Source organism: Catharus ustulatus, chromosome 8 (assembly GCF_009819885.2).
Source record: "Catharus ustulatus isolate bCatUst1 chromosome 8, bCatUst1.pri.v2, whole genome shotgun sequence".
Taxonomy (NCBI): Eukaryota; Metazoa; Chordata; class Aves; order Passeriformes; family Turdidae; genus Catharus; species Catharus ustulatus.
The window spans coordinates 19,620,479-19,646,365 of record NC_046228.1 but is presented as its reverse complement, the minus strand read 5'-3'; the positions used below and the strand labels follow the sequence as shown (position 1 = coordinate 19,646,365).

The 25,887-nt window shown below is 51.0% G+C and overlaps 2 protein-coding genes across 7 annotated transcripts in view; both read left to right on the top strand.

The window, feature by feature from the left end:
• GBF1 (golgi brefeldin A resistant guanine nucleotide exchange factor 1) overlaps positions 1 to 13,318 on the top strand; it is a 105,022-nt gene extending 91,704 nt beyond the window's left edge. For 4 of the 6 annotated variants that reach the window (XM_033066505.2, XM_033066503.2, XM_033066501.1 and 1 more), the window contains 17 exons: positions 1,683 to 1,859; positions 2,359 to 2,423; positions 2,525 to 2,648; positions 3,206 to 3,277; positions 4,168 to 4,262; positions 4,704 to 4,857; positions 5,074 to 5,296; positions 6,563 to 6,726; positions 7,034 to 7,280; positions 7,672 to 7,871; positions 8,818 to 8,968; positions 9,317 to 9,447; positions 9,802 to 9,903; positions 10,476 to 10,589; positions 10,823 to 11,000; positions 11,203 to 11,340; positions 11,683 to 13,318. In XM_033066505.2, the coding sequence (XP_032922396.1) occupies positions 1,683 to 1,859; positions 2,359 to 2,423; positions 2,525 to 2,648; positions 3,206 to 3,277; positions 4,168 to 4,262; positions 4,704 to 4,857; positions 5,074 to 5,296; positions 6,563 to 6,726; positions 7,034 to 7,280; positions 7,672 to 7,871; positions 8,818 to 8,968; positions 9,317 to 9,447; positions 9,802 to 9,903; positions 10,476 to 10,589; positions 10,823 to 11,000; positions 11,203 to 11,340; positions 11,683 to 11,969 (2,622 nt within the window). In that variant the 3' untranslated portion in view covers positions 11,970 to 13,318. The remainder of the gene's footprint in view (positions 1 to 1,682; positions 1,860 to 2,358; positions 2,424 to 2,524; positions 2,649 to 3,205; positions 3,278 to 4,167; positions 4,263 to 4,703; positions 4,858 to 5,073; positions 5,297 to 6,562; positions 6,727 to 7,033; positions 7,281 to 7,671; positions 7,872 to 8,817; positions 8,969 to 9,316; positions 9,448 to 9,801; positions 9,904 to 10,475; positions 10,590 to 10,822; positions 11,001 to 11,202; positions 11,341 to 11,682) is intronic. The other 2 variants (XM_033066507.1, XM_033066502.1) reach the window with 1 other exon arrangement.
• A 2,290-nt stretch (positions 13,319 to 15,608) lies between these two features.
• Positions 15,609 to 25,623, top strand: LOC116999630 (transmembrane protein 150A). Its single transcript, XM_033066530.2, is given in 9 exon segments — positions 15,609 to 15,803; positions 15,805 to 15,920; positions 16,642 to 17,113; positions 18,880 to 18,927; positions 20,616 to 20,687; positions 20,844 to 20,911; positions 21,039 to 21,166; positions 22,034 to 22,211; positions 23,961 to 25,623. Coding segments are annotated over 9 exon segments (1,371 nt in total). The 5' UTR covers positions 15,609 to 15,759; the 3' UTR covers positions 24,206 to 25,623.
• The last annotated feature ends 264 nt before the right edge of the window (positions 25,624 to 25,887 follow it).

The following is a 25,887-nucleotide window of genomic DNA, read 5'->3' as shown; positions in this document are numbered from 1 at the left end:
CTACCAAGAGGTAACACAAGCAGAGAGAAATGTGTGCCATGAAGCAGTTTGACACAGATTTACAGAGCAGAAGCAACTAGACTAGACTAAGCCCTCAGATGCACCAGCTATTGCCAGCTGCATCCCATCTAGTTGTGAGACTGGAATCTGGAGCAGTCTGAGGTCTGAGTTAATTAAGCAAGCATGTCTTTTGGTGATGATATAGAATCAGGGACTTCTGGATTTGAAGAAGCCTGAGTTCTTATCTTTAGAAGATTCTGAGTACATTGATTACTTTCTGCTGTCCTAAATTCCTGTAAGGCTTGGAGGCAGTAGTGGAATAGGATAACTGAACAAATATGTAAGTCTGGAGGAAGGAGAGAAGGTGGGACCGTCTTCAGATGACTGAAGAGTCAAAGCAGGCATCCTTTCCATGCACTGCAATTGCCATATGTGGCCACTTTGATTGAAAGAAGGGAAATGGAAAGGAACATGGAGGGGGCTTTAAATAATTAGGAAGAATGAGTGCCCCACTTTATGATCCATAGTTAAGACTCATACTGACTCAGTGTAGTAGTAGCAAAACCTCTGTGTGTGTGGTTTTCAGTGATGTGGCTTCTTGCCACAGAGCAAAATCAGGCATATTGCTGTTTGCACCCTGACACTTCGAAGATACATGTATTCATGTAGTTTCCCCATAGCAACAGTGGAAAAAACCCAAATTGCTTGTAGCATTTCTGCCAGATTTCAGATTGGCACTTCTAATGGAGTTTGCTAAAGCAAAGACCCATTTTTATAACAGTTTTACCATCAGTTTGGCTGAAGAAAGAGATAATGTTTTCTGAACTTCAAGTGTGAGATAGGATACATTGACTACTTCAATTCCTTGTCTTCTCTTCCATGCTTGGTGAGGGTGTAAGGATTTTGTCCACATAAACAAGAGAATGGCAAAGCCCATCTCTTCTCAAAAGGAAGACTGCAATGACCTTAAGTAATTGCAAAATCATGGAGCATAGTACACTGTTTGATATTAGCTCACATGGTTGCTGTTTTTTTCCTAGTTTTGGCAGCATATGCTTCGTTGGTTTCAATGACTTCGCACACTTTTTGTATTTTGAAAAGTTGTGAGTGCGTTGAACAGATTATGACGATTTGAGATCCAGCACTCATTGGCAGAGACTCCACGTTAGGATTGAATTACTTTGAATCTTGCTGTTAAGTAGTGATAGGAGTAATTTTGTAAGTCAGTATTGGCTTTGGCCATAGTTTCTTTCTCTAATGGCAGAGTGGCAGAGTAATTGCTGCTTCCAGAGTTGATGTGGTACTTTTTGCAGAAGGCTTTGATCCTGAGCTGAGTTCCTGTAGCAGGATAAATTAGTGGGTTTTCAGCAAGCACTTTCAAAATGTTCTGAGTTGTCATTCTTGAGGAGTTTATATCTAGGAGTTCAGTGATTCAGCTTGTATCACATAAGCTACCTTGTACTTGTTTTTGTGCAAAGTGAATGTGAGCTGAGGAGTTATCCAAGCATCAATGTGAGCTGAGGAGTTATCCAAGCATCAATGTGAGCTGAGGAGTTATCCAAGCATCATGCATAGAATTGTTATATTTCCCATAGATAAAGTTCTGAAGCATCTGCCCTAATTTCTGTTGAAAAGAAAACATCTCTTTCTGACTGATTGCCACCGCCTCTTCTTTCCTGCAGTCTATTGAGAACCTGCCCACTGTTTTTGGAAGTAATCCCAAGGCCCATATTGCAGCAAAGACAGTGTTTCACTTGGCCCATCGCCATGGTGACATTCTGCGAGAGGGCTGGAAAAACATCATGGAGGCCATGCTACAGCTTTTCCGAGCAGAGCTGCTGCCCAAGGCCATGGTGGAGGTAATAATTAGCTGGCTGGTGGATAACTGAAGAGTTAGGGGAGTGGGAAGCTGGCTTTTCATAGAACCGATTCCAAAAGTAGGAGAGCTCTCTTGCAAAGGCCTGGCTTTGGTGAAGCGTGTAGAGAACTTGGAAGCCTGTAAAGGGTATAGTGTTCAAGTTACGTGCAGCTTCTTTTGTAGCTTGTTTCATTTTTTCTCATTTTATTTCTTGTTAGATTTGAGGAATTTCAGCATTTATTTTACTTGAACAGGTTTTGAACGTTGTGCAGAAGAGGGACATGCTTATAGGCATGAAGTACTAGAGCACTGCATCAGTGTTACCAGATGAGATTGGCACTTTACCGACAGGATAGTGGGGTGAAAAACTGGGTTTGACAGCGCACATAGGAGCTGTTTGGTGTGGTGTTTTGACACTAAGGGAAATATAATGGGGTTGGGGAGGAAGGCTGTAAAGATGTGCACAGTTGGTCATATGCATATCCTGGTCTGTGTTCCAGGTTGAAGACTTTGTGGATCCTAATGGCAAAATCTATCTGCAGCGTGAGGAGACACCATCCAGCCGGTGAGTGGCATAGATGTCCCAGGCAGTCTTTTTTGTACCAAGGTTGGAAACGAGCATGATTTCTTGTTTTCTTACTGATGCTGGTGTCTTTTGATTTGCAGTGGTGAATCAACAGTACTGAGTTTTGTTAGCTGGCTTACCCTCAGTGGGACAGAGCAATCTGGTATGAGAGGGCCATCTACAGAAACACAGGAGGCAAAGCGAGCAGCTTTGGAATGCATAAAGGTAACCTATAGGCTGTAGAAGAACCTGTTTTTTTCCTTGGTGACAATTCTGTGTGAATAACAGGCAACAGAAGCATAAATATGCATGCTGCTTGGCAGTATTGCAGGTAACATGAGACTTGAGAACTGAATCTACAAAGAAACATACCTGCATTGACAGCTAAATGGTCTTTTGTGCTGCTATGCACAAAGGTACTAACACATCAAAACAGGAATGATTCCACAGGCTGGGATCTGCCCTGGGCATCACAGTCCTATATTTAAAGACAAATTAATGAAATCTCAAACAATGAATCTTTTCCAAGACAGTGTAAAGGTGTATGGTGACAACAAAATCTGAACCTGTGTGGCCAGAGGAGTTATCAGATAAAATCTGTCTAGCATAGATCAGGCCTGTTAAAAGTAACTGATGTTAAAGAGCAAACAAGTTGGAAGGAGTTTTCTTCCAGATAATACCAACTTTCTGTCTTTCCTGTAAACATGATGGGTTTCTGGAGGAGCTGTCTGTATGCCTTCCACAGCCCCCAGATGCACAGTTGTCTTTTCTGTATTTTGCAGCAATGTGATCCTGAGAAGTTGATCACAGAAAGCAAGTTTCTCCAACTTGAATCCCTCCAGGAGCTCATGAAGGTGAGAGAGATACTGGGCAAGGGACTGGATGGTAATGGAATAAATATGCTGTGCATGATAATGGATATGTGCTGTGTACTCACTTCTCTTCCTTAGAGGAGGTCTTGGAACTATTTGGAATGTGAAACTAGTTCACCTGTTAAAAGTAACTTCTGTGCTGATAGACACAAATTACTCCGGCTGTAGAAGGAAACATTAAATTGTGGAATGGATTCTAAAAGCCTTGAGAACTCTTGGCAAGTGTTTGAAAGGATTTGTAGTTCTGTGTCAGAGCTTAAAGATTTTCATATTTCAAGTGTGCTGTGTACCTAATGAGAGCTTTCTAAAAGACCACTTTAGAAGCAAGAGCTGTACAAGAAATATTTGACAGTGTGTCCCTAAGTAGTATGGTACCTGGCTGCTGTGGGAGATATAATAAGGCTGGACTGGATTCATTAGCCTTTGGGCTAGAGAAGCTCATCTCCCTGGGGGAGTGTCATCTCAGTTCCAGGAGAACATTGTGCTCCTACTCTGATTATATCAGGAACTCTCCCTTCATATACAAACTGATGGCTTGAGAAGAATAACTCCAGTATTTGTAGTCATTCTTAGTCATTTGTAGTCATGCTTTTTCTGTACTTCACATATTACAAGCAAGAAGCTGCTGGATATCAGAGTTCCTCTTCATCTGAGACGCTTTGTCAGATTAACATCTTTTAAGTTCATATTGCATTTTGCATAATAAAACAATTTTATTTTTCCCATAGATTTAGCTTGACCTCTAGGCAATGCCTTTGACTATGGATGACCTCATTATGCAGTGGAGTACAGTTTTGGCCTGACTCAAATCGCTCTGTTGGTTCCCTGTTTTTGGGAGCTTGTGATTCATAAAAATATCATGGCTCTTCCAGGCTCTAATCTCTGTGACTCCTGATGAGGAGACATATGATGAAGAAGATGCAGCCTTCTGCTTGGAAATGCTTCTGCGGATTGTTCTAGAGAATAGGTATGACCTTGAAATATATGCACATTCACTATAATGTCCCTGCTTTACTGCAGCTGCTGCCTGAGCCCAGGGAATGAGTTCCTTATATCTGTGATTTGCCAGCTGAAGCAGCATGTGGCTGTAATTTCAGGGCTTCTTAACAATTCCACTCTAGCATATGCAAACAGAAAGGCTATTAACTCATGAATTAGTGCTTGATATCCTGAAATCTGGAGTATATAAACTAAACTCCAGAGGGAGAATTCTCCCACCTGATTGCTTTGCAAGTAATGAGTAAGAAGTTTGATGGTTTTGTTGTTTCCATGTGTCCTTGTATCTCCCAACTGGAATTTTTAATTGAAGTTAAGAAATAATGGACTGTCTGGGGTTGTGGGAGAGGTTGCTGGATCCTGCTTGTCTCACGTCCTTTTGTTCTACCCTTTCCCTCCTTCTTGTGGCTAGGGACCGTGTGACCTGTGTCTGGCAAACTGTCCGAGACCATCTTTATCATCTGTGTGTCCATGCAGTGGAGTTCTGCTTCTTGGTGGAGAGGGCAGTGGTGGGGCTGCTCAGACTGGCCATTCGGCTGCTCCGTCGAGATGAGATCAGTGCACAGGTAAGGGATTTTTGCAGGGCACTTACTGGGGTTTTATGTCTATACCCAGTGACACAGGGAACCAGCTGCCGTTGGATGGACCCATATTTAACCTGTTTGTGCTTCAGGGAACAGCAAAGAGCAGTTGTAACTAGCTCTAACAGATGAAGGAGTACATTGCTAGAGAATGGAGTGTAAGTAATAGGGTCTGTTGTTCTCGTCCTCTTCTCTGGCCAGGTTCTCCTCTCATTACGTATCTTACTTATGATGAAGCCAAATGTTCTGTCCAGAGTTAGCCATGAGGTTGCCTATGGCCTCCATGAGCTCCTGAAGACCAATGCTGCCAACATTCACTCTGGGGATGACTGGTACACGCTCTTCACCCTCCTGGAGTGCATTGGGTCTGGGGTGAAGCCGCCCGCAGCCCTGCAGGTTACAGCAAGGGCAGATAACGACACAGGTAAGACAGGCCAGCTTTTGCTAGGAAATCTGATGCCTGCCTGCCAGATAAGCAGCTGCTTCCTCAAGCTTTTCAATTAGCAAAGGGGACTGCAAGAAAACAAAGCTGATATTAAACTACATTAGCAAGATTAAAGACCAGCACCTGCTGTTCACTCCTCATGGTCTGTTCCTGTCTCTATTCTGCCATCTCTTCCTACTCAGTGAGCAGCAATCCAGGTGCTAGTCCCTGGGGGGCAGTGGGAGGAAAACTGATATCAGTTCTGGCAGCTGTAGGAGGCCTTTGCTCTGCCCAAGGAGCATTTTCTGCTGGTTGTGGTTTGGTGCCATGGGTACTGTAATCTCTTATCTGGCCATCTAATGTAAACCCAGCTGCTGTTCCTGTCATACTTGCTTCTTTTGTGGGTCTGACTCTCTTCTGTCCCCATTTTAAGGTTCTCATAAAATTAGTTGTTCTTTAAAATTATATTTCCAGATCCATTTGTATTAATAGTCTGTGAACCATTCCCACAAAACCAATGTACTATTTCTCACTTCTGTTGACTGTGTTAGAAAGGCGGTCTTTTCAAATTGTTCAGTTTTGATTTAGCCAGCTGTCAGTATATTTGAAGCTGATGTCTTCAGACATCTAAAGCAAAGAGCAATAAAGGACTCTTTCAGAAGAGAAGTCCTTTTGTTATTCTCTTTGCTTTTTTAGAACTTCTTTGATAGGTCCTGAGGCTTTGGGCTAGACAGATGGGAGAGGCATGATTTTTTAAAACACTTACGGACTTTGCCCCCTGGATTAATGCTGAGCTGTCCCAACTCTCTCCTTTCTTTTTCCTTTTTCTTTTTTTTTTTTTTAACTGCTTCCGTCTTTGCTGATAGAGCAAGCTGCTTGATTTGGCACCTTGCACATCAAAAAATTAGTTCTCTACTTCGTTCTGAAAATGTTTGGTGCACTCTGTTCACAGCAAGTCTGTCTGTCTGCTGATGAGTTAGTTTCTAGACGGTGTTGAACAATGGAGAGAATGAGTTTTTACTTCTAAATAACATATCAGTAACTTAAACTTGTCCCTTGCAAGGACTTTTCTCTTGGGACACATGAAACTTAAGGTTATTCTAAATGTCAGGGCAAGTAGATTTGACAGATGTAGAACATACTAATAACCACTTGTGGTTCCTGGTTGATGCTTATCTGACTAATCTGGATTGCTTCTCCCTTATCCACAGCTACTCTTGCAAGTTCTTGATTTGGCTTTGATCTAAACCCCTTCTTGTCTTAAAGGTGCTCAGTCAGACAGTGAGGTGTCCTCCTCCTATCATCCAAGTGACATGAGCCTGGACCGCGGCTACACCTCTGACTCCGAGGTGTACACGGACCACGGGAAGCCAGGCAAGATGCATCGCTCCGTCACAGATGTGGACGTCGTGAACAGTGGCTGGCTTGTGGTGAGTAGCCAGTTGGCTTCTGGTGCCCAAAGAAGACTACTCCTACCATGGTTGTGAGCAGAAGGTGAGGTAGTGAGAAAGAAAATAAGACAGTAGAAAAAGAGAGCTGAGCTGATAATGTAAAGGCAGGATGGGGAGAGACACAGATGGAAAGGAGAAAGCTTTGAGGTAAATGAGGAAGAAAGGGAAATGGACCATACAGAAACATTACCTGTTGGCTTCTGAAGAAAGTCCCTTTCAGTGTGTGCATGAGATGCTTCTTGTTATGCTACCCTGCTCCTGCTTACCTGCTTACTGTGCCCTGCAGGTGGGGAAAGATGACATCGACAACTCCAGATCCACTGCTGGGCTCAGCAGGCTGGGTCCGTCACCTCTCGTCAACCAGTACAGCCTGACGGTGGGGCTGGATTTGGGCCCACATGACACAAAGTCTCTCATGAAATGTGTCGAGTCTCTGTCCTTCATCGTGCGAGATGCTGCCCACGTTACACCTGAGAACTTTGAGCTCTGTGTCAAAACAATACGTATCTTTGTGGAGGCCAGCTTGAATGGGGGTAAGATGGTCCTTCACATGTCTACCAGGATTCAGCTTGGGGTGGCCAGGCAGCAAGCAGTGTGAAGTATGCTGTCATGGAATGGGTCCCCAGCCCAAAGAAAAGTGGAGAAAAGTGTCCTGTCTCCTGCTGGCAGTGGGGACCTTATTCTTATCCCCCTCCCTAGGATGGATGGGAGGTCTGGAGTTGATATGGACACAGCAGTATCAGCTCTTGCTTGCAGAAAGTTGTTGCTGAGGGGCACTGGGTCCCCTTCAAGCAGGTAGTGGGCATTTCAGAGGACAGGGCCCTTTGCTGGGGATATCAAAAGGTGGCTGCCCTGTGTGTTGCAAAACAGAACATTTTGTAGTGGACTGATGTATATGGAATGTTGTTGCCTTTTATGTTCTAGGCTACAAGTCCCAGGAAAAGAGGGGGAAGAGCCACAGGTATGATAGTAAATCCAGTCGGTTAAAAAAAAAGCCAAAAGAGAGTTCCACACGGCGATCCCGGGTCTTGAGCCAGCACCAGGCGCACACACACAGTGATGAGGACGAGGACGAGAGCATCCCTGCCAGCTACCACACTGTGTCTTTACAGGTTAGTCAGGACGTAAGTATAGCAAGGATTTCCTCCTCTCCTTTCCCATTCTTAGGGCCTGGCTAGGTAATCACTGGAATTCTTCATGGGGCAAGGGAGGGCTGCATCCTGGATAAGTGGGCACTGGAGGGCAGAGCATGTCTGTGGAGGCAGTACATGGTTCTGCAGTGAAAGAGGAAGGCTGCAGTTCATTCTGGCAAAAGCAGAATAGCAATGAAGAGAGAGGTCCTCTGAAGAGCAAGGAGGAGGTTTGAAGCTGTGAGTCACTGTAGTAGGTAAAATGGATTAAGGTCATTTGGAGACATGAGGTTCCTGTAGGATTAGCAAGGAGTCTAACAGGCATCTGAGCATGAGGAAAGGGGAAAACCCTGTTGGCTGAGGCAGGGAAATTTCAAGTACAGAGGACTGGGCAAAGGGAATAATTTCTCCCCAGCTGGTACTTCAAAAGTGTGAAGGCACAGGCCTGCTGACTGCCAGAATGTTGGGTTTCAGTTCAGTAGTAAACTGATTAGAGTGCTGACATGTGCCCATACAGGCAAGGGAACTTTGCATGTGCTTCACATGCCTTTTTTGTTAAGAAGAAAAAGTTGCAGAGTTGTTCTGGACAGCACAACTGAATCACTGGGTTTATCCCTCTGCTTGGGAGAGTCAATGCTCTGTACCAGGAAAGATCCCATTCTCCCTTTGGACAGGACTGGAATGGTGTTCCTCAAAGATGGGATTGACATGGCTCCTGAACTGACATAAATCTCGTTGAAGATACCTAGCACTTGACCACTTAAGGAGGGCACAGACAGCAGGGCCTGACACCATCTCTATAACTGTGCATGGTTGTGTATATACAGAAAGCAGGCTGGAGTAACTTGAGCCTTTTAGCCTCATTTGGAGAACAGCAGAGATCAGAGTTGCTTCAAAATTTAAAGTCCTGTGTGTTTCTTACTGTGCTGTGTACTTGCAGCTCCTGGACCTCATGCACACCTTGCACACGCGAGCAGCTGGCATCTACAGCTCCTGGGCGGAGGAGCAGCGACACCTGGAGACAGCGGCCAGGAAAATCACGGCGGATTCCCGAACATTGTGGTCCAACTGCTGGTGTCCTTTGCTACAGGGTAAAGCCATCCCGTGGCAATGAGAGCGAGCAGAGACACTGCCAGAGTAATGGCAGGAAAGTTGAGGAGCCAAGAACTAACTGCAGAAAGCAGGCACAGGTTGTTTTTAGGTCTGTCGTAATTGAAAAAGAACTTGGATCAGATTTAGGAAAACATCTTTAGGATGAGTTAGCTCCAGCGTGTTTCTGGATCTGGTAGTGGACTGCCAGTCTGTGGCCTGGAACAAGTATAATCCTTTGTTTTTCACAGAGAGTTTTTGATTTTCACTGGACTTTTTACTCTAGACTGGGGAAGTAAGGATGTGACACTCTTTTCCTGTGAGCTTTGCCCTGAATCCCTCTCTTGCAGGTATTGCCTGGCTGTGCTGTGATGCCCGGCGCCAGATACGGATGCAAGCACTCACTTACTTGCAGCGGGCCCTCCTGGTACATGACCTGCAGGCCCTGGATGCCCTGGAATGGGAGTCCTGCTTCAACAAGGTAATCAACCACCTGGCTGGGATGGGCATGTGAGCAGGACAGCATTGTCATGAAGAGCAAAGCTGTGTGCAGGAGTATTGTCCTACTTCAGCACCCTCTTCTTGAGCAGCTTGTTCACTGCAACAGACAAGATGTTCTATATTTCAGTCCTGCAAAAAGTTCGTCTCTATTTAGGCTTCTGACAGGGCCTTTTGGAGTGTTGAAGTGAATCCACTCACATTCACATCCCATTGCTTCCGTCATGTCCTCTGCCTAGAAGTCACTAGTCCCAAAAGCCAGTGTCTTTCTGTAAGGCTGTCTGTGAAAATCTTACCAGTCATTTTTCAGCTCTAAAATATGTGTCTGATCCAACAGGTATTGTTCCCTCTGCTAACCAAGCTACTCGAGAACATCAGCCCAGCTGATGTTGGTGGGATGGAAGAAACTAGGATGAGAGCCTCAACACTACTCTCCAAGGTGAGCACACCTTTGCTGCCTGAAAGCTTAGGAGAAACCATGTTTCTCAATAAAACCAAACTGCTGTGTTCAATTCTCAGTATCTCTGATCTGGACAGTTGTCAGGATGCTAGTTTGACTGTCTTCAGTGCTGGGCTTCTTCACCAGCTTCTGCTGCTGGGACATGCCTTCTTTTCAGAACTGTCTCCATGATTCTAGTCTTTGGAAAAGTTGCCAGGAAGGGGTGTGTGGCTATGATAGAGAGAAGTGTTTCACTCAACATTAGTTGAAGATAGTCTGTTCTTGGTGTAAAATTGTGCATGTCACAAGCTGATAGTCATGACCTTTGGCAGAGGTCTGGAAAGGCTAGAAGACATGGTGATGCAGACTTCAGAGGCCTTCCACAAAGGAGACAAAATCCACTCCTTCACACATGCAGCTCAGAAGAGTGGAGGCCTTGTAGCATCCACAGGCCAGTGCTGTGCATATTCCTGGCCTGCCACAAGGAGGGGGAATCCAGGTTTGTGAGACTGGCTTGCCAGTGAGCAGCAACCCCTATACTACTTGTTCACAGTAGTTGTGTTTTTTCCCAGGTGTTCCTACAGCATCTCTCCCCACTGCTCTCACTGACCACCTTTGCTGCCCTGTGGCTCACAATCCTGGACTTTATGGACAAATACATGCATGCTGGCTCCAGTGACTTACTGGTAAGGTGCTGGATACAGTGCTTTGGACAACCATTCATCACGGTTCAACCTTCTAAACTTGAAAGGTGTTTTGATTTGGTGTGGGTTTTTGAGGCTTTTAAATTTTATTCCTTTCCAAACCATTTTGTTTCATGGTTTCTTGCCCTGGCCACAGTTTTCAAGGCAACCCATCAGCTGTTTTGGGCTTTGGTTCATTGCTATCTGTCCATTCTGTGTCCTGTCTCTGATTATAGCTGGAGGCCATTCCAGAGTCTCTGAAGAATATGCTCCTTGTAATGGATACAGCTGGGATATTTCACAGTGCTGACTCACGAACAGGATACTCGGATCTCTGGGAGATCACCTGGGAGCGCATTGACTGTTTCTTACCTCGGCTACGGGATGAGCTCTTCAAACAGACAGTCATCCAAGGTACAAGAGGCTGGGAAACCTTAATAGCACAGGTTTTGGACAAATGCTTGCACCTTGTTCAGTACCCAGCTGCCACAGTGCCTTGATGCTGATGAAATGAGTTGTAGGAGGCTGTGAGAACTTGGCACAAGGGCAAATTGAGGAAGAGCAAAAGGAGTGAGCAAACTGGTGTGTGGTCTCACTGCATGTTTTGTCTTCCCAGATCCAGTTCCCAACATACCAGTGGAGCAGCAGCATCAGAAAACAGTAGTGTCTGCCCTGCCCCCTTCTCCTGTAGGGGATGTGAGACCATCCACCTATGTGGCTCCTTCAGAGAAACCTTGTGAACTGGGTGTCAGTGGTGAGTCCTGTTTTTTTGGGTTTTTGTTTTCTGGAATCACTTTACCAGCATGGTAGCATTACCAGCATGGTAGCATAGATCTGCTTTCCCTTGCTTTAGCATGATCTCTGGTGACCAGGCCTCTGGTGTTGTGAAATGTTGTGCTTCAGTATGGATAAGTTGTTGCAGAGGTTATTGGGGTGGGCAGAACGGCTATGAAGACCCCTGGTCTTCAGGGCCTTGTATGATGGGGCAAGTCTGAAAAGGTCCCTGAGTTGATTTTCAGCCCTGTTTAGTTTTGAGCTAATAGGTGACTTTGTCAGGACCCATGTAAGGATCTGTTTTGTCTCTTCCTTCTTGCAGAGTCTGAGAGACCCACTGCACCTGCCTCACCCACCATCAGCACCTCTGCCTCTCCTTCCTTCCCAGCATCAGCTTCAACAAAGTCAAGTCCAGTTACAGACATACCTCCTACGACAGCACAGCCACCGCTCATCCTGCAGCCTCTTGCCTCTCCGCTGCAGGTCGGGGTGCCACCTATGACTCTTCCAATCATTCTCAACCCAGCCCTAATTGAAGCCACCTCTCCTGTTCCCCTCTTAGCTACTCCACGGCCCACTGACCCTATGACAAGCTCTGAAGTCAATTAGTTGGAGGGTGTCGGAGAACTGTCTGGTCAGAAGGCTCTGTGGGTGGAGGATGCTGGCCAAATGCTCTCTGGTAGTGGGCATGTTTGTTGTAAAAGATGATGCTAATCTGAGCAGAAGGGCTGTTGCCACAGTCCTCTGGAGCACGTCCCGTCCTGCTCCCTTCTTGTGGCATCATCTAGAAACCTGCCCAAAAAACTTTGTCTCCATGGAGGAGTGCTCAGTTCCACTGACCAGTCTCCTTCCTGCCTCTGCAATCTCAGGGGCCAGGCAATGCCCGTGCCCAGCAGCCTGGGACCAAGCTGCCACCAGTTTATCTGATAAAGAGGGACAACTTGTTGATGTCACATCAGAGAGGAGCTGCAGTACAGGACTGCCTCTCAAGATTACTCAGTCCAGTCCCTGGGCAATTCCCCAGCCATTCCCTAGCTTTCCTGCTGACTCTTCTGGTTGCACTGCTTTGTTTGGGATCTGGGCACGCCTGGGTTCAGCAGTTAGAGAATTTCATTAGAAATGTGGATTGCTTACAGTGCAGCTCCCAGATTGCTACATAGGGCTTCTTGCCTGCTGGCACATGCTTTCCTTCCTGCAACACAGATGACAGCAATCCATCCCCAAGCCAGATACAGATTAAGCAGCAGGCGAGTCTGATAGGGGCTTTCATCCCTGCTCCATCTAAGTGTAATCAGGCTTTCTGGTTGGAGAAGGCAAATCCAGAAGGCTCTGCCTAGCTGAGTAGATGAGAAGGAAATGCTGAGAACAGAGCACCGTGGCCATGTCTCACACAGCACTTGTGGGGCAATCATGTGTTGTTTGCCACTTTCTACACATTGGTCTCTTGGTGACCAGCCCCTTCCTTAGGAGAACATCCTCTTCAGCTACAGATGTGATGATCTGTAGCACCTGCTGACACATGCCCAGCAGGTCTGCAGTGGTTTCTCTTGGAAGGTCTGAAGAGATCGCGCCCTTCTGCATCTTCTTGTTGGGATCCCCATGTCCTTCTACCCCCAGAAGGCCCCTGCAGCTGAGACCCTGGCAGTGATTCTTGTGCTTCCATCTTGCCGCGAGGACATCCCACGCTTCCCCCTGCTCATGTCCAGAGCAGAGCTGGCTGCCTGGCAAGTGCTGCATCACTGATCCTCCTCCTCCTCCCTCGACTATTTGGCTAAATTCTCAGTAATTTCAATCTTGGAAATCCCCCTGGGAGGGGCATGGGTGGGACTCCAACCAGTGTATCCTGTAAGGAGAGGAACCTGCAGTTGATGTGGGAATACAACCAGTGTACATACAGAGTAAATGGCTACAAATCCAATGGACTTTTTACAGTGTAATAAATACATCCTGTAAATGAATGTTCTGGTGTTGCAGTCCTTTTCTGTCACAGAGCTTTGGTTCAGAACTTTAGAAAAAACGGAGTTTACTTGTCAAGGTAGTGTGCCCTATCTTCATATACCAAGATCCTTCAACAGAGTGCTCTGTCTGGAGGGAGCACAGGGGGACTTGTCAGCTCAGGGGTGACGGGGTGTGGGGCTGCAGTGGAGGTTAGCCATCAAGCAACCAGGAATGGTTCCCATCATGGACAAAGCAGAGCTGTAATAACGAGATTGGCTCTTTCAGAAAGCAGTAGTTTCATGTGGGCTGCAAAATTTCTGGTGTTACATCACTGTATGCTCAGGCACCACAGGACTGACGGCAGAGGTACTCTGCTCATCTGGTCGTGGTGCCAGAACATAGACCTCAGTGACAACTCAGCTGACACTGGTGATTCTCTGATGAAGAAGAAATCCTTGTTTCCATGGACAGGACTCAGACTTGGAGAGGGCGTGAGAGATGCTGGGCTCTTCCAGGGCTAGTGCTTACCATGGATTTGAACGACTACACTTCCCTCCCGGTAAGATCCATTCAGTGCCGCAGTGTCCTCAGGGCTGTGTGAGGCACCAGTGCCTTCCCTATTCCAAGAGACTCCTATAGACTTGGTAAGGGGCTTAAAAACATGGGAGTTTGTTTAAATTGCATGAGAAAAGGTCTAAATATTGCATCATGGAAGAGTAATGTGCATACTAGGAAAGTCCTGGTAATAAATCCTGGTTCCCTAACCCCATTTGTTAACATTCCTGGAATATTTTTGCTGCTGCAGCTGTCTCTTCTTCACCCTGCACTGCCTGTAGATTGTGTCTTTCCAGCCTTTAGATGTTTTCAGTAATGTATTTGAGTCCTTGTGCTGCCTGTAATGTATCCAGCCCCTCTCTCTGTCTTGTCTTTCTATTTACAACTCTGTTTTTCTGCTTGTTGAAAGCTTTAGATGGTTAACTCTTTGTAAACCATTGCTCAATTGTCAAGTGCCTCAATGTCAGGACTGCTGCCCTCTGATCCCCAGGTGGCCCTCTGACTTTTTGAGGTGGTGTCAGCTAATAGCAAAGCTCCATTTTGCCAGCTACCTTCAGATAGCTGTTTTGGACTCATGGTATGTTTTAACCTGTGTTTGCAAACTCAATTTCTACCAAGACCATTATATCTTAACTCAGACAATTATGGTGCAAAGTAAAAGCCACCCGAGAGGACTGCAGGAAGTGGAACTAGAATGGAAGGAATGTTGGCTGGAAATACAGAATTGCACTTTAAACAGTTTTCACTAGACTGTAAATAGGAATGGACTGGAAAACCAGAAAAAGAATTTTTTTAATGTTGTTTGGATTTTTCAAGAGTGAGGTTTAATGTTACAGAGAAAAAATTAAAATCAGGGATATTTTTCCAAAAATACTTTGAAATACTTTTGAAGTATTGAACTGAAAGATCAGAATCAGCTGTCAGGTAGCATGTGTTACCTGATACGTTTATCAATAAGTCTCTTGAACTCTATTTGTAAGCTAAATTGCATAAAAGCCAATCATACTACTAATGGCTGCTGGTGAGGAGTGGTGTTTATGACAGTACCCCTTAGATTTGTCCTAGTATATAGTTTTTCTAGTCTTGGATTTCTTTCTCATTTTTAGTCAGGGTCTGAGTATTTTCCAGAGGAGGCTGAACAGACATCACTGTGTTTTGGATTTACCTACTTCTGTTCCCATTTACATCAGAGACTTTTATTGCTAAAACAGAATAGAAATATGTACTGGGATTTAGCACGTGCCTGTAGAACACTTTACTGTAGAGCTGGTGTTTTCTTCATTGGTATGAAGCTTATTAGTGTGAGTTCTATGGAATGATAAGCCCTGGCTGTAAAATTTACATTTGGCACTGAAACTTGTGAAACAGAAGCACTGCTGCTTTTAGTTTCAATTTAAAAACTGGAACTGAGCATACTCAAACTGTCTGTAAGAAAGATTTCTAGAAAGTATCAACAGTTAGCTGGCTTTTTCAGAAGTTACCCTCAGTCCTATAAAGGCCAGCTGTTGCACTCCTCTGGAAATATTTATGCCTGTCAGAGAGGCTGATGTGTTCTGAAGCCACCGTGCCCGGCATTTTCGGCCCAGCTGCACAGAAGGGAGCCCTGTGGGGCTTGTGCTTCTCGCCTGTGGCCCTGGAGTGATGTGAGCCGTGCCAAGGCTGCTGGAGGCGGCAGCCCCGGCGCAGCGGGCACTGCTCCCGCTGTCCGTGTGCTGTGGAGGCCGCCGGGAGAGGGAGGGCCAGGCCCGCTGCCGGACAGGAAGGCACAGGGCAGCTTTGGGAGCACAGCCGGCTCGGCAGCAAAGTTCTGCAGTGCAACTCCTGCCGCGAACTGATGGGTGAACAGCAAGGAGAGCCCCTGGGCCCGTGAGGAGGCTGCCTGGAGTGCGATTCAACGCAGAGGGCTATGAGATCCCCCAGGACTACAAGTCCCAGTGTGCAGTACTGCTCCCGGTTGTGTAACCAGCACCCCGGCCCGGGGGAGGGGTGGGCAGCCAGGGCCGCTCCCCACACGGGCCAGGGCCGAGCTGTGCCTGGGCTGCTCCTCCTTGCAGAAGGCAGAGGAAAGTGCGGGCTTCATGAGCACCAGGTGCTCCGTGCTCCACGGGTGTGCACATCCCTTGGCGATGCAGGATGTACTGGGACTTGAAAATACATCCCCACAAGTAGCCACGGGGCAAGAGGGCAAGCTGTTGCTGAGTTCCCAAATGGGAAATGCGACAGCTGTGGCCTTACCACAGCCCTGCTTATCTGCCAGGGGAAGTTGTGCTTCCTTTCCTCACGTTTTCTGTGTAAGAAAAACGGAAAGTTCTCTGGGCAGCAGTTGGTGGTTGGCTGGTAAACCCTAGTTGCAGAAAGCGTCTGGGAACAGAGAGGTCAGGGTAACCGGGTCAGGAGTGTGTGCAGGCAGCGGCTGGCAGTGTGGCTGCAGCCATTCAGTGGGAGCATAGTCAGTCACTCCGGGCGTGCAAACACAGCCTTGTCCTCAAGGCTGAGCCCCATGGAAGAAGAGCGAACTCAGTAAGGTCTTTTCTGCCTGGCCCTTTCCATCCTCTGACAGTGCCCTTTGGGCCACGCTTACAGGAGCCCACATTCCTGCAGATGTGGGCCCAGGGCTGCTGTTCGGGCAGAGACAGCGTCACCTGGGGCTGAGGGGGGTGAGGCCCCCAGCCCTGCAGCCGGCTGTCGATGCCCGAGTCAGCCCTGGCAAAAGCCGTTCGGGTCCCCAGCAGGGGTGTTGGCTGCGGAGCTGTGCCTGCCCTGCGCTCCAGGAGTGTCTGTCCCTCAGCCGAGCGCGCTGTGGGGCCGCCCGCCCCGCAGAGCCCGGCGCTCTCGGCTCCGTGCCGTCCTGCTCCCGGCTGCCCTCCCCAGCCGTGTCCCGCTCCCCCGGGCCGCCAGCGCGGGCGCCACGTGGCGCCGGGGGCCGCGCCGGCCCGGCCCGCTCCCCGCTGCCGCCGGACGGGGCGGGCCCGGCCCTGCCGCCGAGCGGGACCCGCGCTGCCCCGGGGCGGGGCCGGCCTGGGCTGTCCCGGCGCCGCTCCGCACGGCCGGACCCGCTCCGCCCGCCAGCCCGGCCCCGGCCCCGTCGCCCATGGGGAGCGCGGCCCGGCGGCTGCCCGGCAGCAGGAGGCAGCGGGGAGGTTCCCCCGGCGGCCCCGCTCGCCCGTAGTCCTGCGGGGCATGCCCGGCCCCAGGATGCCGGCCTGGGGGATCCTGCCCGTCACGCTGCCTGCCTTCACCATCACCGGCATGTGGATCGTGTGAGTGCCGCGGGGTCGCCGCCGGCCGCCCGCCCACGGGCGTTGAGGCCGGGGCCCGGGCCGGATGGTGCGGGATAACTGAGGGCCGGGGGTTGGAGGATGCTTTAGAGTGGGATGCTGCGAGGTGGGATGCAGCGGGCAGGAGGATGCGGGGAGCCGCTGTCCTCGGTCATGTTGCGGCACTTCTGGACACTCAGGGGCTCCCACACCTCCCTGAACCCCCGCAGCCTCCCGGCGTGGTCCCCGCGTCCCCTGCAGCAGCGCTGGCGTGTGCCTCCCTGTCCTTACATCCCTGACACCCTGCGGAATGGCGTGCCCTGTCCCGGCGTGGCTGCGGCTGACGCTCAGGTGGCACGGGAGCGGCATCGGGAGCCACGCCGCCAGCCCAGGCACTCGTGCTAGGCGTAGAGGCTGTGTCACCTGGGTGAACACTGCTGGTCCACCCCAGCAGTGCCGTTCTCGGGCCTTAACACTGGTAAGCAGTGGATGAAGGATTTTTCTCAAAGCATCAAGAGGTTCAGGTGTATAGGTGGTGGGACTTCCTGGGATGTGGGATGAAGCAAATGCACCCCATGCACATGCAAGTTCCTCCAAGAGCTTCCCCCTGAGGTATCGCCTGTCCTACTTCACAACAAAGCTGAATGTTGAACCTGGTGCTAGGAACTTAATGCTCCAAGTTTTTTCCTCAGACACCTTGCAAAGCATGGGCTGTCTCCTGTGAGTGACCCTGGGGGGCAGATGCCCCTCCAAACCAAAGCAGCACAGGTGGGAGTTGCTGCTTATGGTCCTTACAGCCTGAGCTGCTCTGGGAGTGGCCCTTTTGGAGACCTGTGCTGGGAGATGGCTCCATGAGGGGTCTGCTCCTTGGTGGCTGGGGATGCTGTTCCTTGGCTTCCCCCACCTGTTCTGCTCTTTGCTTCTGTTCTGGGATCATCCTTTTTGCAGCCAAGCTGTTGCATGGCCAGCTTGGGAAGGAGAGAAGTTTTCATACTGGTGTTGGGGCCTATTTTTAACCTGAGCTGTTCACAGCCACCAGTGATTTGAACAGCAGGGTGCTGCCCACTGCTGTGGCTGCTGGGCCGGAGGGCTCCTGGATGGCTGAGGTGGGAGCCATGGGGCTGAGACCCCTTGGAGTGGGGCAGGATGCATATCATGAACCCCTTGTTACACTGGCTAAGACACAAGGGTGACTCTGCAGTGAAATGCTTGATGGAACTGGTCTGCCCATAATGCCCTCCCAACGCACTGGCCTCTTTTCCAGGCTTCTTTTGGCTCCACTGCTGGCCAGACGGGGGCTGGGGAAGCATGGCAGAGCCAGTCCCATCGGGTGGCACCTGGCACAGCTGTAGCCTGGTGGAGAGCCCCGATGCCAGGGCTTGCCAGGAAGGCTCTGTGACAGAGCAGTCCCCCAGAGCCTGTGGAGCACAGCAGCACGATGGAGAAGAGGCCCCACAGAAGCAGCTGCACTCAACTGGAGCAGGAGGTGGCTCTCAGCAGGGATGGGGGTACAAGGCAGGGGAACCTGGTCCCAGCAATGAGAGTTCTGCAGAGCATGTGCTCATGCACTTGTTTTTCTTTTTCCTGCTTTTGTAAAGCCGGGAGATGTCCGCTTTACACACAGGATGAGTCCTGGCCCCTGACAGGGAGTTAGGGCTTGTGTCATCTGCTCTGGCAGCTCGTCCCTGGGGCCACTCTGGGTGCTGGCATGGAATGGGGAGGCAGGGAGGAGGGTGGCTGTGGTAACTCTGTTGTTGTCTCTCCTCCAGATATGCCATGGCACTGTCCAACAACCACATCTGCCCTGTCCACAACTGGTAAGGCCTAGGGGGAAGCACGGACTTTTTGGCACATCCTGGCTTGATTAAAGACTCAATGCCATACTCCATACCTGTCCCACTTGAAGTATCTCAGGCTGTGCCAGACCACAGGGTAGCTGAGGCTGTTCTGAAGGGGGGTTGGAGATGATGGCAGAGGTGGGAGCATTAAAGGGGCACAGAGCCACCTTCTTCCCCAGCAGATGTGGTGGTGACGGGGTGCAAATGCCACAGGGCACTTGCCTCCTGCCCACCCAAGTGGCTTTTGGGAGCAGAACAGCTTGGGGTCAAGCTGCTGTCAGGGCTGGGCTGCCCTCCCTTCCCTGCCCAGGCTCGCCTGTGGTAATGGCTGCTCTGCTGAACAGTCCAGCCTCACTGCAAACCAGGCAGTGAGAAGGAGGCCATTGAAAAAACACAGCATGGAGAAAGTATGAAAACAAGTGGTCAGAGAATTACAGAGGACTATGTCTCCATGGAAAAGGTTGTGACTTGCTTGCTTGAGGCTAAATCTGGCAGAGCCAGGGGGATGGGATGGTCCTGCAGCACCGGGACACCCCATGGGCAGAGCTGCCTGCAACACCCCTAATTGCGGGATGAAGCATGGGAGAGACAAGGGCTGGGAAAAGAAACACTGTTTGGTCTCTTGGCAACTCCTTCTGCAGAGTTTTTGGCTTGCAGTGTCACCTTAAAAATCTGCCCAGAAAGATCCATGTTAGTTTAATTCTTGCTGGAGTGTTTGAAGAAGTGAAAAAAAACCTGCTGCCATTTCCTGCCTGATGGCTGATTCTGCCCTGGGAAGAATGTGTGTGTCGGGTTGTCTCTGCTGCACAGCCAGCCCTTAATGACGAATAATGCTTCCCGGCCTTGGGCTGCTTGCTTTAAACAAAATAATAATAAAAAAAACCTTCCCAAACCAAACACAGCCCCAAGAGCAGCCTTTGAGGAGGCCGTGGGGCTCCACGCCTCGCCTGGGTTTAGTGGTTGGAAAACAAAGCCATCAGTAAACTGAGGAGACTGAAAAAACATCAGAGCCCAGCCCAGCCCTTTCCAAAAGGCTTTTTTAACCATGTGCTTGCTGCATAGCTGGAGGTGATGTATGGACAGCCTGGGTGAGAGACAGGCCAGCAGTGTCCCCCCACAACCCCCTTACAGTGCTGTCCCCCCTCAGTCCCTCTCCACGTGGGACTGGGAGTGTCTGAAGGGGCCCTTTGGGGCAGAGAACTTTGCACTCATTGCCTGTGGTGTGAGCAGGGGGTTCTGCTAGGCCATGCCAGGCAGGGGTGCTGCATTCCTGGGTGATGCTGCAGCAAAGAGGTACCCACAAACCCACTTCCAGTGTGTGCCAGCTCCTGGGAGAACTGTGAGGGTGAGGGCACATGAACCCCGGCAGTGGGAGTTTGGTTAGGGTTACAGGCAGCTGCTGTGGTACAGGAAGGGCTGATAAGACTCACGAGTCTGTGGATGCAGGAGTTGCTCCCAGGACACTACAGTGGGTGCAGGCAGCAGAGCCCTGCCCAGCCCAGCAGTGCTGGGACTACCCTGGGTGCACTGCTGGTGCGGTGTGGTGCGGTGCGGTGCGGTGTGGTGTGTGTGGTGTGGTGTGTGCCCACTGCAGGGCCTGTGGGCAGGAGACAGAGGGTCCTGGGCAGCATCTCGGCTCTCCTAACGTGTGCCTTTGCTGCCGGCAGGAGCTACAACCAGTCATGTGACATGGACGGCCCCAGCTCCTGCTGCACACTGGATCACATCCCCCTTGTCAGGTGAGCAGCCTCAGCCTGGGAGCACAGGCAGAGCTGTGCTAAGACCCCTCCAGGGCAGTCCAGGAGGGTGTCCTGGGGAGGGAGCCAAGCACACACCCCAGTGCCCCCTGAGAGTGCCCCCTGTCTGACCCTGTGGGGTCTTGTTTGTCCCCACAGCAAGTGTGGCACCCTGCCTCCTGAGAGCTGCTTCTTCAGCCTCATCTGCAGCCTGGGCTCCTTCATGGGTGAGTGCCTGCTGCCGGGCAAACAGGGCTGGAGAGGCTGCCCTACACCCACCTGGCAGGGGGCAGCAGTGGGATGAGGGGGCTCCCAGACAGTGGCTTGTGACAGGGCTGTGTTTCCCTCCTGCAGTCATCCTGGTGGGACTGCTGCGCTATGCCCACCTCCTGGAACGCCTGGGGCCATCCCTCCTCAACACCCTGGGGCTGGCCACTGGCTGGGTCTGTGCTGCTGGCCTCACCATGGTTGGCAACTTTCAGGTAAGGCATCTCCTCAGGAGTCCCTGGGGTAGGGGAGCAGGAGAGGGCCTTCGCTGGAGCAGGGCTGGCTGTGCTCAGCAGGGTAGGGTTTGTGGTGGTTTTGGTCCAGCATCCCATCCATGCAGCCATTCTCTCCCCTGAGTCAGTGTTGTGCTTCCCAGGGTGCTGGGAGTCCTCTCTGTGTATTCATAATTCAAGTCCAGATAAGGCTGCTGGGTTTGGTTTAAGGCTTACCTGAGCCCCCTCTGCACTGTCTGTCCTCTCCATGGGCATGTGCAGGGACAGGGACATGCTGTTCAGTCTGCTCCTGATCCTGCCCAGGGGGTGACACCAGAAAACTGTTGGGACAGAGCCTGTGCTCACAGGGACCAGAGCAGGACCAGGCTTGGCAGCACACGGCAGTGCTCAGCCCCTGCCTGCACTGCCAGGCACCAGCCTCCCCACAGCTGCCTGCAGCAGCCAGTCCCTCCTGCTTGGCAGGAGGCTGCTGCCCACACCAGCTCTGGGAGAAGCTTTGCAGGCCCTGATTCCCCTGGTGCCCCAGCTGTGGTGAGCAGCGCTGGGCTGTGACCCTCAGGAAGGGTGCAGGCAGTCCCTGATGTTGCTCAGGGCAGAGGGCAGCCCCTTCTAGGCACAGCAGGGCTGCTGGCCTGTGGATAAAAGAAACAGAGCTCTTTGAGATCCTGGCAGTAGATGTTGGATCCAAGTCTGCTCATCAGCCAGGAACCAGGCACAGGTTGAGCTGCCTGGACCTGCTCTTGGCACTGTCTGCACCCCTACCTGGGCAGGAGTCCAACTCCTGGGGCAGAGTCATGCTGTGACAGGAGGTGTCTCAGGGTGTTGGCAGTGATGGTCTCTTCCCCACAGGTGGATCACGCCAAGGTGCTACACTACATTGGGGCAGGGGTGGCCTTTCCCACCAGCATGCTGTTCCTGCTCCTGCAGTCCATCCTCACCTACCGCATGGCCAAAACCCGAGGGCAGTACTGGACTGGCCACTTACGTAGCATCCTCACCACTGTGGCCTTCTTCACCCTCGTCTTCAGTATCCTGAAGGGTGTGGGAAAAAGATGGGGAATAGGCTGGTGAAAAGTGGTCCTCACGGTGGGATATGCACCCCATATTCTCTACCCTTTGGTCTGGGTATGAGGCATGGTGCCAGGAGAGGAGCTGGGCAGGGCACTGGGGGTGGGCAGCTCACTGCAGCTGTAGGCTGGAGGAGCAGCAGTACCAGAGCTGGGCAGAGGCTGAGGAGGGGATGCTGGTGGATGTCTCTTGTGGTGCTGGGGTACTCCAAACCAGCCCTGCCCTGGTTGCTGCAGCCCAGCCACTGCTGCAGGCTCCAGTCACACACCACCCATGGTTAATTGCTGGGTTTTTTAATGAGACAAAGGTATTTTGAGCCCTTGGCAATGCAAAGTCCATCTGGGTTACCTCTCTGACTGAAGCTGAGTTCAAAAGTGCTGTATGTGGGTGCCAGGTGGGTGCATGGCAGCACCTCTGCCAGCCAGAGCTTCTGGGCACTCACCAGCCAACCTACCCATGGGAGAAGGAGCAGGTACTGGGCTCTGCAAACACTTACCAGGGAGGGAGGGCATGGCATCAGGTGGGCTGGGGCTCAAAGAATGATCCCAAGTGTGTAGCTGGGGAGTGAGGAGCTTATTTGGGACTGAGGTTAGGGATAAATTGGGAAATAAGGTAGGGGTTATTGGGCAGGAAGGGGAAGAAAGGGCATGCAGTGTCTGTGGATCCCAAAGAGGCTGGCCTGGGGTCTGGCTGAGGTGAGCAGCACAAGAGTGGGGGTGCTGGCAGGCCTGGCACATACCAGAGGGTCCTGCTCTGTCACCACAGCAGGCAGGGAAAGGCAGGACTGCCGCAGGGCCATGCCAGCTGGGAGGGACAGGAAGGGCATGTAAGGACAAGAAAGACAGGACTGGTGCCCATCTGCTGTGGCCATCCTGCTCTGTAAGCTCTGGGAGCTGGCAGTGGGCAAACAGAGAAACTGTGGTGTAGACAGTGGGAGGAAAGGAATCTTTCCTGATGGGATAGGGGGAGTGAGCAGAGGGCTCTACACTGTACAATTCAGGTCCTTGTCTCTGCGGCTCTCCCAGATCTTGGTCTCACTTGCAAGAAGGCATGGTACTGCTGGAAACTTCACTTGGAGGGCTGGGGGATGTGCATGCCTCCTCCCCTCACCTGCATAGCTCTTGCAGTAGGTTTCTCTGGAGATTTTTGGTGGGGATGAGAGAAGGGTGAAGAAATTCTGGTAGTGGTATGATCTGGAGAAGTGGGAGCAAGCCCACCTCTCTGGGGTGGGCCAGCCTGCAGCACAGAAGGACAGGAGGTGCTGTAGGACTGGGATGCAACAGTCCAAGCTCTGTTTCAAAGTGAGTTTTTTGTCTTTGACTGCATCCTGTGGGAGGATGGAGACCACCAGCCTAGCTTGAGGAAGTGACAAGAGTGTGGGGAAGTTGAGGCACCTGGGCACCTGCCTTGCACTGAGACCTGCAGCCTGAGCTCCTCGTGCTCTGGCCTCTTCAGATGATCCCAGCCTGGCATCAGTGCCATGATTTACCAAGGCTGGTTTGGGCATGAGTGTCACTGCATCACCTGTGCCAGGGCCCTCCTGGTGCTGAGAGAAGCACGTGAGGGTTTTCCAGTGTTAGGAGTGGTGATGTGTTTCCTGCAGAGGGTGAACACTCACGTCCACCCCAGCATGCGGTGACAGTGGGACATGGTCCTCCATGGGGTGATTTGGGTTCAGCTGTACTTTCCTTGACTGGAATACCCTCAGGTGGCGTGTTCTTCATCCAGGAGAGCTTCGTGCTACAGCATGTGGCTGCCTTGTGTGAGTGGATGTTCATCATTGATGTCCTGGTTTTCTATGGCACATTCACCTTTGAGTTTGGGGCCATCTCCACAGACACCTTCCTGGTCCTGCTGAAAGCCAGCCGGGCTCCCAAGAGTTACAAAGGCGAGAGCAGCCTGTCCAGTATGGCGCACATCCACAGCCACGTGGAGGGCCTGGCGATGGCCTGACCCCCAGAGGAGGCAGCCCACAGTGGGACCCCAAATTGGGCTCTGATAGTGACTCCCCACCTTGAATATCTCTGAAAACCCCGCTGCCGTGTGTGTGTGTGTGTGTGTGTGTGTGTGTGTGTATGTACGTGGGTCTGCAGTGCCCTCCAGTCTCAGTGGGAGCTGTGTCCAGTGCTCCTCTGGCAGCTGCTGTCCCTGCAAGAGCTGTCCTCTCCCTGCCCACAGGGTATGGGGTCACTGCTGGGGTGTGGGGATGCCAACCTGGTGCTATCAGCAGAGGCAGGATCTGCCCTGAGCCTCTGGGGTAGCCTGGTCTGAGTTGGGCTGCTGAAGGCAATCATACAGAGGCTTCCTCCTGTAAGGGACATGGGGGAACAGGGGACTCACCCTCTTTTGCCCACACAAGCCTGGTGTGCTGGAACGGGATGAGATCTGTGTTCTTCCCTCCTCCACAGGGGTAAGGTTCAGCTGAGCAAGCTGGAATTCCAGCTGGCTACTGTGACTGTCAGAGGAGCCAAAAACACAGTGCCTTTTCCCTTTCTAGGGAAGTGACTGCGCTGCTAGTCTGTCTGCAACCCCAGGGAGGATGGCAGCAGGGGATCTCCCTGCCTGCCTTCCCAGGTGGTATCTCTGCAGGATGATTCCAGCAGCCCCAGCTGGACTGTGCTGACCCTCTCAAGCCAGGTCTCTCACTGCTCAGGGCCTTCTATGCCATCAGTCAATGACTTTCCTCACATTTTTTCAGCTTTGAGAATTGCTGAGGCAGGTTTCACCTCCTTGGTCACAGCATTCCCCTGCTTGAGAAATGAGTCCCCAAATTTACCGTCCTATGGGGGATGTCCTGCCGGCACTGTGCCTGCAGAGCAGTGAACTTTCTGTGCCACTGCCAGCCAGGGAGTGTCCCAGGGAGTGCAGCCATGGGAAGGGGAAGCACTTCTGTAGGAACAGAGAAGTGTGCCCTATTCTTCTGGGACTCCCAAATCCGTCCTCTGGTGCCTTGGCCAATACCTGCCTGGTGGGAGCCCATCCTGCTCAACCACAACATCCTTGGGCTGGGGCACAACATCCTTGGGGCTGGGGTTGGAGTGTTGAGGGATATGATATGAGTGCTGTGTGTGCATGCCTGTGTGTGTATGTACAGATCTACAAATATATATATATATACATACATATATATATATATATATATATATAAAATCCCCTTGTCCCTGGAGAGGGGCATTTACTGCTGCTGCTGCTACTGCTGCTGTGCGCATTGATCAAGTTGGGCTTTCCTATTTGCCCACCTTTTCCAAACCGGCCTGTAAATCCACCAGTATATGTAGTTCAAAGAGGAGCCTTTCTGACTTTTGTATCTAATATATTTTTTAAAAAGTATATATAAAGACAACAGTGAATTTACAATAATAAAAGTGAAAATCAGCCACGAGTGAGGCAGATGGTCCTTCCCCGCTGGAGTAGCAGCTGGCTTTGGGAATGGGGTGAAGGGTCCTGTCCCCCCTCGGAGAACAGCCATGAGCCCGGGGCTCGCTCCCCTGACCCAGTGCCAGCCAGGTGGCGGATACGCGATGTCGCCGGAGTGCAGCAGCCCGGAGATGCCCGTCCCTTCGGGGGTCCCCTGGCCCGCCCTCCCGCTGTCTCCGCCGGGCGGAGCCGGGTCCGGGAAGCCCCGGGAGGCGGAG